At 40.7% G+C, this 21,789-nt stretch overlaps 1 protein-coding gene across 4 annotated transcripts in view; it reads right to left on the reverse strand.

The window, feature by feature from the left end:
* The window catches only part of PID1 (phosphotyrosine interaction domain containing 1), a 269,964-nt gene that overhangs the window by 211,896 nt on the left and 36,279 nt on the right, over positions 1-21,789 (reverse strand). The window contains exon 2 of one of the 4 annotated variants that reach the window (XM_011951957.1): positions 14,145-14,251. The exons of the other annotated variants lie outside the window; for them this stretch is intronic. Within the exon in view, the coding sequence (XP_011807347.1) occupies positions 14,145-14,159 (15 nt within the window). The 5' untranslated portion in view covers positions 14,160-14,251. The remainder of the gene's footprint in view (positions 1-14,144; positions 14,252-21,789) is intronic. 4 annotated transcript variants of the gene reach the window in all.

Here is a 21,789-nt window from a genome sequence, read left to right on the forward strand (position 1 = left end):
CTAGTGAGCTGTCAAGGCAAGTCAGCCAAAATATACTGACTTAAGAAGTAGATCCTAAGGATACTGAAGACTTCATCAATTAAAAACAAATCTACAAGTATCTGGATTTGAAAAAACAGGATTCTAGAATCAGATATGAGGGAAGATTAGGACATTATTAGAGAATGAGAATCGAGCACTGTTTTATTAATTAGTTTTCTTATCACTAAAAATCTACCTGTTCACTGTAAAAAATGAAATTGAAGTGATATTGAAGAACATATAATGAAATATAAAAGATTGATATTTATGTCCTAAATATCAGTGTGAAACCACAAAGTCTACCACCATCAGCAGGGTTTTCTGTTGTTGATTTGTTTTATTTTGCTTTTGTTTTTGTTTTACATCTCACTCCAGAAATTTCAATATATTTGTAAGCACAGGAAGACTCTTCTTTCTTTCTTTCTTTTTTTTGAGATGGAATCTCACTCTGTCACCCAGGCTGGAGTGCAGTGGCGCCATCTCAGCTCACTACAAGCTCCGCCTCCCGGGTTCACGCCATTCTCCTGCCTCAGCCACCCGAGTAGTTGGGACTACAGGCACCCGCCACCATGCCCGGCTAATTTCTCTTTGTATTTTTGTATTTTTAGTAGAGACGGGGTTTCACCTTGTTATCCAGGATGGCTACGATCTCCTGACCTCGTAATCCGCCCACCTCAGCCTACCAAAGTGCTGGAATTACAGGCGTGAATCACCGGGCCCGGTCTCTTCTTTCATTTTTTATATAGATATACATGCACACACATACACACACACAAACACACACACACACACACACACACGTCAATGTGATCATACCATATGTACTATTTTACAGCTTACTTTTTATTTTTACTATATATCCAACATTTTCCCCTAACAGCATATCTCCTCTTTCTCTCTGTCTCCTTTCCTTAGGCTCAATAGTGTTGTAGTAAATCATGATACAATTTTACTAATCATATATGGATATTTAGAAAAATGAACACTCCCACAAATAACAACAATAGAGGAAAGCACCTATTATCCCTCATCGAACAGCATGGGCTTTATCCCACTTTTTAACTGCTACTTGCCTGACACGATAGTTGGGTCTGCAGCAGAGGGGAGTGGTGGGCAAGGGAACTCTAACTATTGTTGTATTTTACAGTTTATTACCTGAATGAGGCTGAACGCTTCTAGGCATGTTAATTGAAAATCGGTACTTTCTGTGACTCTATTTGAGTCTTTTGCCCATTTTTCTACTGGATTGCTTGTCTTTTTCATATTGATTGTGAAAGCACGTGGCATATTAAGAGAATAGAACCTTTGTTAGTCAAATATCTTACAATACATTTTCCTCAATGTATCATTTATTCATTTATCTTTTGGTGCTGTTCAGGGTAGTTCTGCCTTGAAGTTTTACATGCTTACTTAAAATACACTAGGTTCCAGCGTGTTTCTTTATTCTCACAATTCCACCACTTGACCATGAGCAGAGCAGGGACCAACCAGGCACCTGGGCGTTCCTACACTCAACTGAGCACTGAAACGTACCACAATGGGGAGTTCCCATGAAAAGGGTATGTATAGACAGGTGTAGGCTTGACTCCAAAAACGAACAGTGTTCGCATCTAATCGGGAACACGTTTTATCAAAAGTTCAAATATGTACACAGATATGGCAGAGAAATTTTATGATAAAATCAGAATAAAGTGAATAAAAGAATTAAATTTATACCCATGATCTCCAATTAATATACTGGTGGTTTACCAACAAGACTGTTAAAATGTAGTGCATAACACAGTCAACCATTTGTGCTTCCTTGTATTATGGCTTCCAACTAATGAAAAGATACTTTGAAAATATAATCAAAATCAAAATCCTTTGTGAGACAGCAGAATCACCTCTGCAGAACGTGGTCTGGAAACCACTGAATGCCAGGAGGAATTCAGCAAAACCTCATTTTTCCTGTGGAAGAGGATGTCCCCCTCAGTGACCCATCTCCTTTCTGGCTTGATAGCCAGACACTCAGCTTTAAGAAGAAAGGCTCTCGGAAGGTGAAGCCATCAATACTTGGCCTTGTGACTCCACTGGCAGACTCCTAGGCAGCGGAAGAATGAACTACAAAGACAGCTTTTTAAAATAGCTAACATCAACTATGATGCTTGCCACGTGGTCCCCCTCAACATGCCCAGGGGGCAAGTGCATCAGCAGCTGTGGAGGAGAAGTGGACGCTCAGATTCATTAGAAGGCTTCTCCTCCCAGTTCAGAGCTTGATACTGACAGTCTGCTTCTCACCTCCAGTATCCAGCCTCATTGTCTCAGGTGTTCTGATGGTTTTCCTTTCCAAAACAGTGGGATGAGAAACCTGCATAGATAAGGACTCACAGGAAGAAAAATATACTATCACCATGAAGACCAGCAGCTAAATGACCATGTCTCAGAGAAAAGAGCAGAAAAATGATGCAGATGCTATGAATCAGAGTTGGTAGATCAGGGCCTTAGGTTTTAACCTTTTAAAAAAATGAGTAATCCTCAAGTTATCAAGCTCTTAAAAAGTAAAAAATAAAAAAAAAACTATACAGGTTTTTACAAAGTATTTCTTAAGTATGCTTCTCATATGAGGAGGAAATAAACCAGAAACAAAACCCATAAACAAAACCAAGAACCTGGCATGCCACTTGCAAAAGAGAAAACTAATACAAAAAAGTGACTGGCCCAGAGCTGCAAATTATATTGTTACTGTCACTGTCCTTTTAATTTTCAAAATTCTCTCCTGAAAAAGGCACTTTAGAACTCTCATTTTATATATACATATTTTTTTAAAAAAAAAAGCAAAGAAGAAGGAAGATTTCTTAAATAAGCAGATAACTCTTTTTGTTTACTTAGAATTTTATTGGGGGTATAATTTACACAGTGAAATGTATACATCTCAAGTACTTTTAAATAGATAAGTAGATAAAACCACTATACAACCATGGCCCAGAGGTCCACATTCAAGGCTGCTGGAATTGGCTACCAGTGTCCTTTACTTTCCATTAGCCTCCTTGCTGGAGCAGCCAAATGGGGGCAGAGCCCATTTTTGTCCAGGATCTACAGGGAGCCCTGTCTGAGCTCTGGATGACTTCAGAAGATTCTATCCAGAGCGTGAAACACTCTATCAAAATGAAAGTGTGCACTTGGTAAGCTCCAAACTTAATTTATTTTATGCTGATGAGGTTTATGGGTCTTCTAAAATATGAAGCTCAGCTGCTTAGGATTTGCTTTGTTTACTCTTCTTTAATTAATGATAGTGCCTTTCTGGAGAGAAAACAGCACCAAGAAGAAATACAGTCAGAAATTATTCATTCAAAGCCTCTTCTTGGCCCTGGCTGTGAAGTAAACAAGATTCGCTAATCTCACTTGGGATGAAAGAATGGAGAGAGATGGAGGGTGGGAGAGGAACATGTGGCTCCACCTGCAGACAGAGAGGATGCCACAGAAAACATGAGACCCAGCTCAAAAGCAGGGCTGGTTGGAGAAGGTCAATGTATAACTGGTAATTTACAAAGAGGAGCCAGAATTACTACTAGTCCTATAAAGAAGATCTCCAAAAGCTTCAAATAATGCAGAGATACTCAATGTGAAATGAACAATCATTATTTCCCAAGTTCCTCATGGTAAAAAAGTCACTAACTGAGAGTCAATGCATTCTGATTTTGTAAGAATTCCCTATCACCACCAGACAGTCTGCTTCTCATAGCATTCCAAGGTAGGTCTAAACATGGTCCCAGTTCTACTTTTCTTGCTTAATCTTCTCCTCATGCACCCTCCAACTACCCCAAACCAGTCCATTTCTAACACATATTTCATTCCTCTGAGCCTTTCACTATACTGTGTTCTCCATCTCCATCTATAATGACCTCTAAGATTCGGCCTAATGGTCACTTCTGCTGGGAATACTCCCCAAACCTAACTCCAGACAACTGAGTGTTTCCTCAGCTGTGCAGCTCAAAACCTTTGTACATATCTATCTCTGTAATAGTCCTTTACTTTCATTAACTGGTTATTATTTCTATCCTCCACTAAAGTACTAATTCCTTTTCAATGGACCGAAGGGGGCCTGTGAGAGTGCCTGGAATATAGCAGCGGATTGAAATGATTCAACATGAACTAACACAAAAGTTCACGACATAGGCTTGTAGAGATTCATGAACTTCTATTACTTGAAATAACTTCTCTACAATTTTGTTTCCTGAGGAAATAAAAAAAAAAAGCATGACAATGAAAGAAATACAGAAAAAAAATGACAAATTTTGTGCCCATTCAACCCATCCATATACTGTCGAGTTGCACAAGTCGTAATCACAGAGTAACTCTTCCTGCACACGCTGCAGAAATCAATAATGGAACCGAGGTGACTCTTTGCCAGCAACAGCACAAGGCAGGATAGAGGCCAAAACCAGGGTCAGCAATTACCTGGAGGATAGAAATGTCACCCAAAGGCAGGATGGTGCAGACAGGTCTCAGAGGACAGGTAAGCAAATAGGTAGGATGTCTAGCATTTGAGAGAAAGTGTATGAGCTCAGTCTGAAAGCATATTCCATATACAGAGGCCAGGTTAGGAGCCCTGGGATTTAGAGAAGAAAGAAGGAGTGGACTGATGGCCAAAGTCCAAAGACACAGGCCAGACTGCAGAGTGGGGAAGGAGCTATGGTAACAAAGAGAAGACAAGTAGCAGGGATGCAGGCAAACAAGCCCACACTCTGTCCAATTTATTGATTTACTCAACAGAGACCCTCTGCATGGATCTGCATAAAGACAGACTAATCTTGATCCATACTCCTTCCTTTGTAGACCCTCTTGAAGTCTTTTGTCCTCAACTAAATTCTCACTTTCAAAGGTCAGGATATGCTAAATTGAAATCTTCTCCTGAAGCCAGTCTCTCAAGCCACCACACTAATACACATTTATCAATCCTCAGCCCAAGCTTCAGTTGATGGTACAGAAAACACAATGTTCAAAAACTGGGCAAGACTCTACAAATTACCTAGTTCAGGCCCTTTTAATTAATTTATTTACTTATTTATTTTTTAGAGACAGGGTCTCTGTATTAGTCCATTCTCACACTGCTAATAAAGATACACCCGAAGCTGGGTATTTTATAAAGGAAAGAGATTTAAGTGACTCACAGTTCCACAGGGCTGGGGATGCCTCAGGAAACTTACAAGCATGGCAAAAGGGGCAGCAAACACGTCCTTCACATAGCAACAGCAAGAAGAAGTGCAGAGAGAAGTCGGGGGAAGCCCCTTATAAAACCATCAGATGTTGTGAGAACTATCACAAGAACAGCAGCATGGGGGAAACCGCCCCCAAGATTCAATCACCTCCCACTGGGTCCCTCCCACAAAAGGTGGGGATTATGGGAACGACAGTTCAAGATGAGATTTGGGTGGGGCCACAGCCAAACCATATCAGCCTCACTTTGTTGCCCAGGCTGGAATGCAGTGGCACAGTCATAGCTCATTGCAGCTTCAAACTCCTCGGCTCAAGTGATCCTCCCACCTCAGCCTCCCAAGTGCTAGGAGGACTACAGGCGTACACCACCACACCTGACTAATTTTTTAAACTTTTCATAGAGACAGAGTCTCAATAAATTCTACTGGCCTCAAATGATCCTCCCATCTGCACCTCTCAAAGCACTGGGATTATAAGCATAAGCCACTGTGTCTGGCCAAGCCCCCTTTCATTTATTTTTTGTCATTGTTGTAGATAAGGAAATAAAGAGAAAGAAAGACACATGTCTAAGGTCACATAGCTAGTAAATGGTTTAAAAAGGACTAAGAATAAAAATGTGGGCCGGGCGCGGTGGCTCAAGCCTGTAATCCCAGCACTTTGGGAGGCCGAGATGGGCGGATCACAAGGTCAGGAGATCGAGACCATCCTGGCTAACCAGGTGAAACCCCGTCTCTATTAAAAAGTACAAAAAACTAGCCGTGCGAGGTGGCGGGCGCTTGTAGTCCCAGCTACTCGGGAGGCTGAGGCAGGAGAATGGCGTAAACCCGGGAGGTGGAGCTTGCAGTGAGCTGAGATCCAGCCACTGCAGTCCAGCCTGGGCGACAGAGCGAGACTCCGTCTCAAAAAAAAAAAAAGAATAAAAATGTGGGAACGCTGAGCTAAGCACTCTATATATGTGATTGACTGTAAATTCCATGACACCATTTTGTCCTTTTGTTTTGGGGACTTTTTCTTGATTCAAGGCCACATTCTGTCACTCAGGCTGGCGTGCAGTGTCATAGCTGCGGCTCACTGCAGCCTTGATCTCCCAAGCTAGAGTGATCCTCCCACCTCAGCCTCCCAAGTAGCCAGGACCACAGGTACACTCCACCATGCCCTTTTATTTTCTTATTTTTTTGTATACACAGGGTCTTACTATGTTGCCCAGGCTCCCATGACACTGTAAATCTCATTTACAGAGAAAACTGAGGCATGGAAATGTTGGGTGACTTGTCTAGAACTAGCAAGTGGCAAGCAGCCAGGTGAGAGAGCCCCAGATGGAGGGGCATCCTTACTGCACAAACATTGCTTTTAATTCTCACAAAAGGACTGTGTAACTGATGAGGAAAATGAGCCACAGAGAGCCCGAAGTTGGCCCCAAGCCCACGTGGGTTGGACGCCAGGACTCCAGTGGCCCATGCTCTCCAGTGAACCAATAGGCAATGCGATTGGGAGCCTGTGCCAGGAAACTGAACTAGGAGTGGGAACTCCAACACCCAGGGATGGCGGCAGGCAGGGCCCAGCCTGGCAAACAAGGAGGTAATTCTATGGGTTCAGTCGGCCCCACTGCACAACTTGGGTCTTTTCTAGGATGGAGGGGCTATTAGCATTGAATTTCTGTAAACTCAGTGTTTGTCCATATCAAATAGCACTCCACCTCCCCATTAATGCAAATTAATGAGGTGTTGTTACAGGTTTTTATTCCCTTTGGAGTAAAATTAAAACTAAATAAATCAAACAGTAATTAGAAAACTCAATAAAGAAGCTATTTAGCTTAAAACTGACAATGTTTATACCAGTGCTTTATTTGCTACAGTTTTATTGTGCTACTCTGTCTTGATATTTTAGTGAAAAAAAAGAATTAAAAAAAAAAAAAACTCAGCTCATTTTTCCCAAAATTTCACCAAATTGCTTTAACCCATAAATATTTTCAAAAACATTCCCAAACTTTCTGTCCCACTGAATTGCCCGATCGGTGCAGACTTACCCCTTGTATTGGTATTTAACTGCATCATGTACATACATCTGGTATCCCCATCCAGCTCTAACCCCTTAGAGAACAGATACATTAGCTTACATACTTTTAAGTATGGTGGCCAACTTGTCTCGGTATGCTCAAGCCTTTCCTAATTTGGGGAATGAAATTGCACAACCAGGGAACGCCCTTAGTATCAGGCAAAGTGGGACAGTTGGTCACCCTATGTTTAAGCCTCTGAAAGTCCTGAGTACTTTAGAGCCATGTATCTACTGCATCATTTTCCTTTACCTTCTCACTCCATGTTCTCTGGTTCCTTCCTCCACTTCTGACCCCACTCCATGCTCCACTGTAACCTGCATGGTCCAAGGTACAACAGGCTATCCAAAGGCCACCTAAGAGACTTTAGCCTTCTAAATCTGCAGCCCTCTTTGGCTCCACCATCTACTCCCTCTTCTTGAGACCTTCACTTCATTCCATCTGCACATCTACCTCAAGCTACTCCTTCCCCAGCTGTTCATCAATGCCTCCTTCCATCTTTAAACCTTGGAATTCCCCAGGGTTCTGCCCTCAGCCATCTTCTTTCCTCCTGATATTCAGTTTCCCTAAGCATCTCACGGTCTCCCAATTTCAACTATGGCCACAAATAATCATGCTCAAGTTCCACCACCATTCCCTCTCTCCCAAGGAAAAGATCCACATTCCAACTGTCTCGTGGAAGAAATACAGGATGCCTCCTGATGACCTGACTATCAGTAAACACAACATGGAACGTGGCATGTTGCCTCCCTCCCCATTCCTCTTAACCACATTCATCCAAGCCAAAAGAGTGGCAGTCCTGCTTCCCTCCTTCCTTTCCCACATGTCCACATCTGAGCACTTGGCAAATGCTGGGTATCCCCCTCTCTGACATTCCTGTCAAGCAACTCCACTCCTCTCCATGACCACACTGCCATTACTAGTTGAGGCTCTCACCTCCTGCCTAGACCATTACACAGTCTTCCAAAGCACCCCTCTCCCACTCGGAAGCCTTCAGTGCTGTCAGAATTCCCCAAATATAAATTTACTTATAACATTTTCAATGGCTTTCCAATGTCTATAAGAACAAAGTTCAAACTCTTTAGGATGATATCAAACAATTTTCCTTACTTAGCTCTAACTTCTACTCAACCTGATCTTGGAGCACTCCCCTTCATGCACCCAGAACTCCACTTACCTTGAACCACGTGCCAGTGCCACAAAAAGCCCATGTGTTCATGGGTCTGCATGAGCCATAACTTTCCCATCCTGTTACGGTCACTATTGTTATTTTTATTTTCTGTACTTACTTTTAATACTAATCTACATGTGGACATTTTTGCAATTAAAAGCATAGTATAAATATAATTTTTCTTCCCTTTTTCAATTAACATCATTAGTATTTCATACTATTATACGGCTTTTATAATTAATTTGATGGTTACACAGACTGTGAGAGTTAATTTTATGTGTCAACTTGACTGCACCACAGGGTGCCCAGATGTTTGGTTAAATATTATTCTTGCATGCGTCTATGAGGGTGCTTCTAGATGAGACTAATAATAGAGTCAGTAAAATTGAGTAAGCAGGTTGTCCTCCCCAGAGTACACAAGCCTCACCCAACCTGCTGAAGGCCTGAATAGAATGCAAGGTTGAGTATGAAAGAATTACTCTCTCCACCTGACTGTCTTTGAACTAAAACATCAGTCTTCTCCTGACTTCCAATTAGGACTTCTAAGGAACCTACACCATCGGCTCTCCTGGGTCTGGATTTCTCAGCCTCCAAAATCACATAAGCCAATTCCTAATTTTAAAAAGTCTCTTCACAAACACACACACACACACACACACGTACCCTATTGGCCCTGTTTCTCTGGAGAACCCTAATACACAGACCTATCATTTACCACATCAGTTCCTGTTATGAGACCTTTAGGTGACTTCCAATTTTTACTATTATAAATATTATTGCAGTTAACTTTTTCCTACACGTGGCTTTCGTTGTCTTTTTAATAATTGCCTCAGGACAAATTCCCAGGAGTGGGATGGCTAGGTCAAAGTATGTAGAAATTTTATGATTCCTTATAATTGCTGCCAAATTGCTTTTCCAAAACGACTGTTCAAATTCCATTGCCACCATACCAAGGGCCTAGTAATTTCCCTAGTATTAGCCTAAAAAACAACCAAAAAACCCCACAATTATTCATTTGAAATATGCAAAATGCTATCTCATTATTATTTTAATCTGCATTTCTTTTATTAAGAAGCTTAATTTTTTCAAATGTGTTTACTAAGCATATTCTAATGTTTATTCATATCCTTTTATCCATTTATCAACATGGTGTTTCTTATGCATTGGTTAAAACCTTTGTTACAAAATTTAACCCTTGGACTGTCATATTCAATGCAAATATTTTCCCAGTGTCTTCTATTATTTGCTTTCAGCTACACTATTGTTCACCTTATGGAAATCTAACAAGCCTGCAAAACAAAGTGCTAATTTCTTCCTTCACTGTATTCTAACAGTCAGGATGGAAATTATTCTAAGAACACAGGGTGGTTAGCTATGTGGAGTCTGGAGTGAGAACAGTGAAGGCTCCTACTGGGCTACAACACTGTCTGCCATGGGGCTCTACACAGGCTTCTGCACCTTGGTTTTCTCATCTGTGAAGCCGACAGTAACCTCCAGCTAAAACTGTGGCAAGGGTTACATGGAAAAACACTTTCTATTTTTCTTTTATTTTAGATTCGGGGGATACCTATGCAGGTTTGTTACATGGATATATTGCGTAATGCTGAGCTTTGGGTTTCTATCGGACACATTGCCCAAATAGTGGACATAGTACCCAATCAGCAGTTTTTCAACTCCCGATCCCCTTCCTCCCTCCTGGCTTTTGGAGACCCCAGTGTCTACTGTTTCCATCTTTATGTCCACGTGTACCCATTAGTTAGTTCCCATTTATAAGTGATAATATGTGGTATTTGATTTTCTGTTTCTGCATTAATTCACTGAGGATAATGGCTTCCAGCTGCATCCACGTTGCTTCAAAGGACATTATTTCATTCATCTGTATGGCTATGTAGTATTCCAAGGTCAGAATAGCTATTATTAAAAAGTCAAAAAATAACCAGTGTTGGCAATGATGCAAAGAAAGGGGAATGTTTATATGCTGTTGTTGGGAATGTAAATTAGTTCAGCCCCTGTGGAAAGCAGTTTGGAGATTCCTCAAAGAACTAAAACTAGAACTACCATTCAACCCAGTGATTCCATTATTGGGTATCTACCAGAGGAAAAGAAAAGTCTTTCTCAGCCCCTACACTGCAACTGGTGTCCAGGAAACACAGACCAAACAATGTCGGTTGTTTCCTTCACATTACCTTTTGGGTGTCTCTCCATCTATTAAGCATTTATATTTAACTCTGTATCTGGAATTAATTCTGGTATTTGGTATATTATATAAATTTTTAATTAACTTTTTTAAGAAATTGCTACCCATGTATTCAAATATTTTCCTTCCTCTTATTTTTGAGTCATCTATTGTTTATTCACTACTTTTACAATGGACCATCATTGTTGGTAGGCTTTTCAAAATGCACAAAATTAAAAATAGCGATCCACAAGGTAAAACAGATATTAGTACTCCACCAGAATATCTATATAACATGGCTTTTGTTTTCCATTTGGTTTTGGGGTTTCGCTTAATTTAATTAAACTGTCCTGCTGCCAGCATTTTCTAATTAGCAATGTGGTATACTTGATTGACTGATGGATTCAGAATAAAAAAAAAACAAAAAAAAAACTATATTCAAATGCCAGCCCTGAGATGCTGTTTTGCGCAAGTCATTTGGCCTGAACTTTTGCTATTTTTCATCTGTAAGGTAAAGTTAACAATACCTAACCTTTTTAACTCCCAAAAATACTGTGAGATTCAAGTGAGATAATTTCTCTGAAATGTCAGGCAGGGGTATTCTTCTTATTACTATGATTATAATTGATACCATAAGGTTGGTTTCTATATTCCCTCTACTTCTAATAAATCTCCACATCCTTCTCATAGCATAAAGGTAAGAGTTTGGACTGGAGTGTGAAGAAAGTTCAGGCTACTGACTTGATAATTAACCAGCTGCTAGATTCTAGGAAATTTGCATAACTTCCCTGAGCTTCAGTCTTCTCATTAGTAAAATGGAAATTGTAGTGGGAATGAAATTAGCTAATGTGTATGGAAGTATTTAGCAGCCTGTACCCACAGAGCAGCACTGGATAAATTACAGTAATGCGTGGGTTATTCTCCTTGACCCTCAAGGGTCATTCTCCATCCTCTGTGGATTGCATTCTTCACTTGCTCTCAGGCTTCTGAGAGGTGCCAGACAATAGGAGACATGGGAAGAACAAAGAAGCAACTGCAGAAAGACATAAGGGTGTTATTTATTCTCCCACCCCTCCTCCAGGGCCAGGGTGTGTTCACTTGGATGCTTCTCCTACACCCAGGGACACAGCTCCTGTTTGGTGACCTCTCTTCCAAAACCAGGGCTCTACTGAACCCTTTTCAGGATGAGTGGATTAGTCCCTTCCCATGCTGCTAATAAAGACACACATGGGACTGGGTAATTTATAAAGGAAAGAGGATTAATTGACTCACAGTTCAGTATGTCTGAGGAGGCCTCAGGAAACTTACAATCATGGTGGCAGGGGAAGAAAACAGGTCCTTCTTCACATGGCGACAGCAAGGAGAGGAATGAGAGCCAAGAGGGAAAAGTTCCCTATAAAACCATCAGATCTCGTGAGAACTAACTCACTATCATGAGAACAGCATGGAGGTAACCAGCCCCACGATTCAACTATCTCCCACTGGGTCCACCCCAGAACACATGGGGATTATGGGAACTACAGTTCAAGATGACATCTGGCTGGGGACATAGGCAAACTATACCAATGAGACACCATAAGAACATCCCATTTATGCTGGCCTTCAGTGCTTTATTATCTCCTATTAATTCCCTTAATCCTATCCACACATCTGTAAATAGTATCCTCTTAAAGTCACCTCAGTTGATCTTTGAGTATGCCATCTGTTTCCAGACAGGATGTTGATGCAAATCTTGGTTCTTGTTTTAACTCGTGAGCCAACCCTTCAGGGTTCATTGAGTAGTGTGAGTCTGACACTTAGGCGGCAGTATCCACAACCCACCTACATCTGTGGCCCAGTCCAAAAGTAAGCACTTCTCACACTTCCCAACTTTCCAGAATTGGTTTAACAGTTGCTTTTCAAGGTACAGAATTTCCCATTAGAGTGTTTCATGGCTTTGTTCTGAATATCACATAGCGCAAAAGATGTTGTTGAACCCAACAGTAAAATGAACATTCTAACTGGAAGATAAATTGACTTGTTGATGTCCTATCTCCTGACAAAACTTAGCACAGGATGACACCTCCCAAACCCATGGGACACCACCCAAGATGCTGGACTTCCAAGCTCCAGTGAGGCTTCCTATGAGCACATTTGAGATCTGTACTCTTCCAGCTTGGCCATGTTCATTCCATCAGAGCTTTGGCCAAAGAGCACTGCCAGAATGTCCACCAACACCCAAGTGTACGAGGAAATCAGAGCTTGGAAGGACTCGTGATACTGAAAGTTCCCTGATCTCCTCTGATATTTGTTTCTCATGAAACTTGCCAGAAATAAAATTAAATCCAAAATAAACTCACACATTTCAGAGACTGAACCATTTCATGATGGAAAAATGCATTTACAGTTTATACAACAGCAGACAGGAAGGGGGTAAAGTGTTAGATGACCCCCTTTAAAAGTCATTTTGTTCTACTGCCGCTGAAATAGCACTGTGAAGGAAAATGGGGTGTTTAGAACTTTTTAAAAATATTCTGTAGTGTCAAATTTTCATAACTATAAAAGAGCAATCCCCACGCAAAATTTTCAAGAAATCTGTGTTTAGGCAGAGAAATTGTTCTTCTGGTTGACTTTGTGAAGCAAAAACAAACAAACGCAAACTGAACACATATGCATGAGGAAATAACATTTTGATATTTTGATTTTTTAGTAAGATCATCATAAAAGGACTTGACCTCCCAAATGTCAACCTTACTCTCCTCAATAACTCAGATGCTCAAATTTGTGTTGCCCAGTATGATAGCCACTAGCCTTGCAATATATGACTACTTCCATTTAAATTTACTGAAACTAAATTTTAAAATCTGCACTTCAGTCCCAATAGGCACCTTTCAAGTGCTCGTTAGTCACCTATGGCCAGTGGCCACCATATTGAACAGTGCAGATTATTGAACATTTTCATCATCACAGATAGTTCTAATGGACAGCATTGGGTCAAATTACCTATGTCTATGCATCTCAACTATTTCTAATGACAGCAGATCAGTACCAGCTATCACAATTTACTAAAGGTATAGACCATTCACGGGTAGCAATTATCCATTCCCTTAACCTCAGCCTTCCTCTTCAGAGGCTGGAAATGCTCAAGAGGCTTGGTAAGCTTGCCATACAACTCTGGCAAGCACACCATCAAATGTGTGCAGAGAGAATTCTACTGGGACCTCCTGGAGAAAGTTTTATTTCCCTCATAAGGGTACTGCGCCTTGCTCTTTCTTCATCCCTAAACATAAATATAGCTGGCCCTCTGTACCTGTGGGTTCTGCATCAGTGCATTCAAGCAACCACAGATCAAAAGTATTGGGGAAAAAACTGCACCTGTACGGAACAGGTACGGACTTTTTTCTTGTCATTATCTCCCAACCAACACAGTGTAACAACGATTTATGTAGCATTTACACTATATTAGGTATTGTAAGTAATCTAGAGATGATGGAAAATATACAGAAGGGTGTGCATTGGTTGTATGCAAATACCATGCCATTTTATACCAGGGTCTTGACCATCTGTAGATTTTAGTATCCACAAGAGGTCCTGAATCGATTCCCCAGGGATACTGAGGGACACGTGTATTATGATTGGAGTTGCAACAGCCATCCTGCAACCAAAAGGCAAATGCATAAGAATAATGGTCAACACACCACATCCAAGAGAATCGAGAGAAAGAGCCTGCAATTTTCATAGGATCTTTGTGGAGCAAATAAAACCGATACAAGCAATTGTTCTTCTCCACTTTTCATTAAATGAGAACTTGTATCCCTACTTGTTTATATGACTATGAGAAGGGTTTCTATTAGGAGCAGTCATTTTCCTGTTACAATTGTTAATCCACAAAAGGGAAGTTCTGTAACTATCCTAAAATCAAAGATAATCATTACATCTAGAACAATCCAACTGGTAATAACAATTTATATTTATATTTGCTTTCATGTCAAGCCTCACATACATGTAAGCAGATAACATAATCACAAAAAGAATTTGGTTGATTTTACCATTATGTAATACGTGTGTGTGTAAATATATATATTGCAAACACATAAAGTTATATTTTTTAAAGCATAGTGAGAAATTATAGGTTGAATGGCAATATACTGAAGAGTTTTAACAAATAGCTTTGGATGTGAGTGTATGGATACATTTTCTGCTTTAAATGTGTTTTTTAATGGGCACATCCTCCTTTTGTGTGTATATATCGTAGTTTATAAACATCCAGAAACATATGTGGATAGATAATTTAACACTCTTTCAGATTTAAACAAAAAGGTATCTGCTAAAACCATGTTGGTAGCTGTTTTCCTGAAATGATACTAGAGGTTAATGAAAATATCCTTTTATCCACAAAAATACCATTTGTTCCTAAAATCCCACCATAAGAGATACTTCTAGCTTAAGCAAAACAGGAGTTTTGAAGCCTATGAAAAATACAATTCTCCTTGAGGAGAGAACATATTCCTTATTGGTTCTCTACATGACTTGGTGTGAGAAATACACCTTATCTCAAAGAAATGCCTTTGAGATATGGAAGGCTGTGGCTTGGAGTCTCATCAAATTGGATAAAGAAGACACGGTCTGCTGACTTCCCTTTTCAACCTAGTACCAGTGTCATCTAGGACAGCCTGGAGGCATCACTAAGTCTATGTGTGTAGTAAAAACTGTGACTTTTAGTGGGAGCTGAGTAGCAATTTGTGAGTAAATGAATGAAGAAATGAATGACCAGCAAAAATGCCCACCCTTTGCTCTGGAGCACACACTTTCTCCAGCGGTCCACCTTCTCTTGGAATGTTGCCAGCAACCTCACCTTGAAGCTACCGTGGCCTCCCAAACTCTATATTGCACTGCATTTTTTGATGCCATGCATCATGCTTATTTTTACTCCAACTTATAATTGGATTGCAATTGGATGTTCTTGCATTGCCCCCGAAAAAGAAAATGTTTAAAAGCAGTGTTCCAGGAGTTCAAGATAAGCCTGGGCAACAAGATGAAACCCCATCTCTACAAAAGAAAAAAAACATGAGAAATTAGCCAGGTTTGGTGGTGCATGGCTGTAGTTCCAGCTACCCGGAAGGCTGAGGTGGGAGGATCGCCTGAGCCCAGGAGGTTGAGGCTGCAGTGAGCTGTTATTGCACTACTGCACTCCAGCCTGGACAACAGAATGAGATCCTGTCTCAAAAAAATAAAAATAAAGCAATGTTAATTGTGATTTTAAACATTGTTATATAATTTTCCTTATATCAAAATGTTCCACCATACAGACAACTCAAATGTCAGAAATCCACAGGCTTTCAGATGGCTCTGTCTCTCATCTCCCACCCATCTTCTCCCATATGCGCCCTTTTCCTGGTGGAGCTGGGTTTCACCCACAAAATTTCGAAAGTAAGAATTCCTCTTTGCTTCATGTACCCTACATCATCACATGCTGATTCTACAAAGAGCACATTTGAACTTGATTTTAGAGCAGATGTTTTATTCAATAACTTGACTCAGGTGATCTATTAAGTTTTATTTAGTTCTTCTATTTACACATATGGTCCGTATTAAGACTTTTACAAAGACACAAGGCATGCTGGGAGAGAGCTCTGCTAAGACCTTATGAAGTAAAACAACTGTCCCAGTTTGATATTTTTCCTGACATTTTAATCCATCGCTTATACACTTCTCTAATTGCAATGTTTAATCTTGGCCTGGGAAAGGGTGCCAATCTAAAAGAGAGTAATTGTTTCTAATATGTTGTCAAGAAGGTTCTAGTTGTATTCATGGGTAAATTAAAGGTGTTCAGGACTGTAATTTGGTGCCAAAAGCAGATACCATATTGCACTTCACCATCAGAAAGAAAGAAAAGAGAGAGAGAGAGACTGACTGACTAGAATAATAAACTTTGGTCAGTGAAGCCAGAACCACTAGGGTTTTAAAGTGCTGAGATTCTTTGGTAAGTTCTGCAATATGAGCCCTTCTTGGCCCTTATGCACACTCAGATTAAACACCACTCAGATCCAAAGCTTGTTTATCTCTTTTACAATTGGAAGTTCTTCTGTGAATAACTCCTATAAGCCTCTTTGGTATAAAGCCCCCTTAAGTCATCTGCTTTGTCAGCTATAGGATTTTCTACATTTGTTACACAAGTGTGGACCCTAATGGGATTTAAATCAACAAGAGGAATTTACTGCCGCCTTTGGGTCTTTGTAGTATCTGCTTGTGAAGGTTTGGTCAGAGTTACTGGGAATGAAACAGAAGTTAGTTTTTTCATTTTACATATCAAATCACAGTCTACTTTTCAAAATACAGCACAATATGATTGCCAAAGGGACATATTTTATACACACACATGTATGTATATAATGTTTATAGAGTGTATATACTTGTGTGTGTATAAACACAATATAAAATATAGAATATAAGTATATAAAATATACTACTCATTTCTCTTGATTTAAATATACTACTCATTTCTCTTGATTTGTTTCTTTGTTACAGGCAACACTAAGCAATGTTTATTAAATGTAAAAGTTTCCTCAATACCTCCTAAGAAAATTATGGAAATCAGTCAACTCCTCTTACCTTTTTAATGGCAAGGCATGTCCAGCCATGAAGCAACCACAGCCACATGAGCTGCTAAGTTCTCACCCCAGCCAGTGTCCCTGTGGAAGCCTAACCGTCCAGGGCCAGGAACAGTGGCCAACACATCTGTGCCTCAGCCCGCCTCTGTCCACCTGGAAATGGGATTAGAGGCCACCAGGATCTCAGAAAACACTCACAGCTCACTAGCAGCCAATGCAACCCATGAGGTCAACTCAGGTGCAGATTAGGTCTAGTCAAGTAAAGCACACAGCCCCTCATCCAGTGAACTCAACCCCAAGCTGTCCCTTTAGTCTATGGGGAATTCATCCAAGCATCACATTTGGCCTTCTATAGTAATTTTCACAGTCAAATGCCCCATCCCCTTTGAAGCAGATCCCTTTGCACATAAAGTCATTCTGGGAGTCTACCATTACATTACTATGTCACAGAAACAGTCTCCCATTTACTTAGTATCTGTGCTTTCCCTAAAAGGCAAGTTCTATCAGCCCCATTTTACAGGTGACGACAATAGAGCCCAGGTACTCTGAGACACCTGTCCAAGGTCACTCCACTGATAAAGTAGCAGACTCAAGGCTAAAACCAAATGTGTGTGGTCTTGGAGTCACTCGGAGCTACTTCAGAAGAACCGAAGAACACTCTCTCAGCTTTGCTGGAGTTCCCAAACTTTGGTCAGTTCTCTCCCATAATCAGGTTTCTGTCATTCATGTTGCCATGGATGTGTCTCAATAGTCCAGATGTGTGATGGCATTTTACAAAACCTACTTCCCACTCTTCTTCTTTAACCTCCTTGGCTTAATCTCGTTGTGCTGCTATAACAAAATACCACAGAGTAGATAATTTATTTAAAAAAAAACAAAAACAGAAATTGATTTTCTCACTGTTCTGGAGGCTAGGAAGACCAAGATCAAGGTGCAGGCTTGTTTGATTGTCTTGTGAGAGCTGCAGCCCCTGGAAGGAAGGAATGCTGTGTCCTCACACAGTGGAAGGCTAAAGGGTAGGCTGAACACTGCGTGAAGCTTCTTGTATAAGGCTCTTCATTCCATTCAAGAGGGGAGGAGCCCTCATGACTTAATCACCCCTTGAAGGTCCCTCTTGGCTGGGCACGGTGGCTCACGCCTGTAATCCCAGCACTTTGGGATTACATCCATCCAGGCCGAGGTGGGTGGATCACGAGGTCAAGAGATCGATACCATCCTGGCCAACACGGTGAAATCCTGTCTCTACTTAAAAAAAAAAAAAGAAAAAGGGCATGGTGGCGGGTGCCTGTAGTCCCAGCTACTCAGGAGGTTGAGGCAGGAGAACAGCCTGAACCCAGGAGGTGGAGCTTCCAGTGAGCTAAGATTGTGTCACTACACTCCAGCCTGGGTGACAGAGCAAGACTGTGTCTCAAAAAAAAAAAAAAAAAAGGTCTCTCTTAATGTCATCAGTATCAGTTTGGCCATTAAGTTTCAACACCTGAATTTTGGAGGGGACACATTCAAACTACAGCACTCCTCAACCACGTATGCAGAGAAGGCAATCAGAGATAGGAAGATAAGTGTCACTTAACGTTCCTCTCCCTTTTCCAACCTCACCATCTCCACTCAACAAAATCACATCAATTTGTGTGTGTGTGTATGTGTGTGTGTGCTATGTATGTATACATTCATATATATATATATATTCCAACATGATACATTGTTGTTAATAATAAATGTTTGTTGACTGACCAAAAATGGATATATATATAATATATATATATATATTTACATGCATGTGTGTGTACATGTGTGTGTATTCACGCTTACAGGAAATAAACTGCCAAAGACAGTATATGAGATATGAAATGCAAACTAAAGCAACAGAAACTTACTCTGAGTTGAGACTGGAGGATGTGTTTCTAGGGTCTGCTTTTCCATATCATAGTATGGCCACTAAAACAAGTGAACATGTGTGTGTTCCACTTCTCAATAAAGCAGAGCTGTAAACTGTTCAATGGGAAGTGCCAAGAGACTCATTAGCAGAAAGGGCAAGGGGATAAGGCAGCGGATGTTTTCATAAACCACACAAATTCCCCAGTTTAATTTTTTTAAATAAGATCTTTGTTAGAAAATAAAAGATCAGAATGGTTAAAATTGCCTTACGTCTTTCATAATAGAATATGAATTATTCAAATTGGATTACTTGTTCAAAGCTGGAGAGGTTGTAGATGTGCAGAGAACAACAGGATGAGAATAATACATTTTGTAATATGAGAACATTTGAAAGCTAAAGGCCAGTTGGCATGTCATCATAAGGTCTTTTGAACTACTTAATAGTTCTAGATGTACATGGGCTGGGTGGGATGGGGCTGGGAGACCAAGATGAAAAGAGAGGTATAGAAATGAAGGGTCTTGAAGTCCAGGTAATTGAAAGTAGTCAGTGTGCTAGATTTTTGTTTTTGTCTTTGTTTTTGAGATGGAGTCTCACTCTATCACCCAGGCTGGAGTGCAGTGGTGCGATCTCAGCTCACTGCAACCTCCACCTCCCGGGTTCAAGCGATTCTCCTGCCTTAGTCTCCCAGGTAGCTGGGATTACAGGCACCCACCACCATGCCTGACTAATTTTTGTATTTTTAGTAGAGACGGGGTTTCACCATGTTGGCCAGGTTGGTCTCAAACTCCTGACCTCAGGTGATCCACCCGCCTCCACCTACCAAAGTTCTGGGATTACAGGTGTGAGCCACAGCGCCCAGCCTTGTGCTAGACTTTTTATAGTTATTATACAATAAGGAGATCTCTACTACCAAGCATGTGTCTCAGTTATTTTTATAGAATTATTTTTAGCCAGTCAATCAACAAACATTTATTATTTATAACAATACATCATGTTAGAATAGGTACAAAAATATCTTTAGTCTCAAGAAGCATATGACTTGGAAGGCTAAGACATACAGAAAATACTCAGAAAATAATGTATAAGCCCTAATAAATGTGTTGAACACCATAGGCCAAAGATTATCAACGCTATGGGGAGAGGCCAGCATGTTGACCAGAGTAGCCAGCGCTTCATGGAAAGGGTATGACTTGAATTTAACTTTGAAAAATGAAGAGGAATGAGAGACATTGAGCCAAGACAGAGAAGACAAATAAAACATAAAACCATGGCAGGCCCTGAAAGAAATAAAAACAGAAGACCAGCTAGACTTCAAGCATGGGATTTAAAGTTGGTCAGTTAAAGTTGTTAATTCCTTAAAGTACGGGCATTATACTGGATTAGCCTGGTGGGTCCAATGTAATTCAAGGGTCTTTTACATGTAGAAGAGGGAAGAAGACAAGTCAGTCTCATAGCGATGCCATGTGAGACAGATGCAAGTGCCTTTGAATATGGAAAGGGGCCACAAGCCCAGGAATGTGGGCAGGGAAACTTCTGGCAGCTTGAAAACGCAGAAAAAACAGCATCTTCCCTAGGCCTCCGGAAGTAACTCAGCCCTATCAACACCTTGATTTCAGCCCACTGAGCTCCATTTGAGGGGGGAGCCATTTGCCTACTAGACATATACTCATCTCTTTGACTGAAGAGAAAGCTAACAGGACCAGTAGGTAAGTCTGGAATTTCTGATAGCCACTGACCATCAAACAAGGACCTATTTTGAAAGACCATAGGGTTTTCAGAGCACCTACCATGGTGCCTGCCACTAAATATTAAATATAGAAACTCCCTTCATAAATATTAATAGTGATTCTTACATCATTAGTGACTACAAGTCCAGTTTTCTAAATGGTAATCAAATGCATCATGCTTCATTTTGAGTACTGAAATAACAGTTGTGATACTATTATTTCAGCCTCTGATCAACAACTTTTTGTCCCCTTTCTTGTGCCTCTCCAATCTTTCCTCCTCTCTCCCACCCTCTCTCTAGGCTTCTCTGCTCCTCTTCACCACTCAGTTCCCACAAGTACAGCTCTCTCCCTCCAGCCCCTCAAAAACCATCAAAAGTTTGGCACCTGTGGCGGGAGGAGCTCTCAGAAGTAGTGAGTCTCTCCACTGGAGAAAAGGAAAGGTAAGGCAGATTGAGGAGGAGAAATCAATCAAAACCACAACTACTCTACTCAGAGCCTGAGGCAGAGCAGAGGAGCTGCCCACAGGCTGTGGTCCTGAAAGTTTGCACTCAAGGGAGCAAAACAACAGGAGGAGTCTGAAGTCTGTTGACTAAGACCTCAGAAGGTGGTGGTGAATTCCAAGGAGACACAAGAAGGAGAAAGGACACAAGAGAGTGAGCGGTAACTAGATAGGTGATTTGTAATATGTTTATGTGTTTTTTTTCTATTAGAAATTTGTTTAAGATTTATTTTCATTTATTTTTCCTGACTTTTGAACTACTTCTTTCTAGAAATGCTAAAATTAATCTTGAAATAGTCACTGGAACACTGGCACCGACACTTTCCTCCACTGTTGCAATCACTGACAAGTATTATTGTTGTTCTTGAGCAAGGAAAGGGTGAGCTCGTGTGGTGACACTGTGGTCCTATTAGCTACTTCAAATGGATGGGCTGGAGAGATGAGAGATTAAAATCATTCCAAGAAACTGGCTAATCGGCA

Source organism: Colobus angolensis, unplaced genomic scaffold (assembly GCF_000951035.1).
Source record: "Colobus angolensis palliatus isolate OR3802 unplaced genomic scaffold, Cang.pa_1.0 Scaffold33, whole genome shotgun sequence".
NCBI lineage: Eukaryota > Metazoa > Chordata > Mammalia > Primates > Cercopithecidae > Colobus > Colobus angolensis.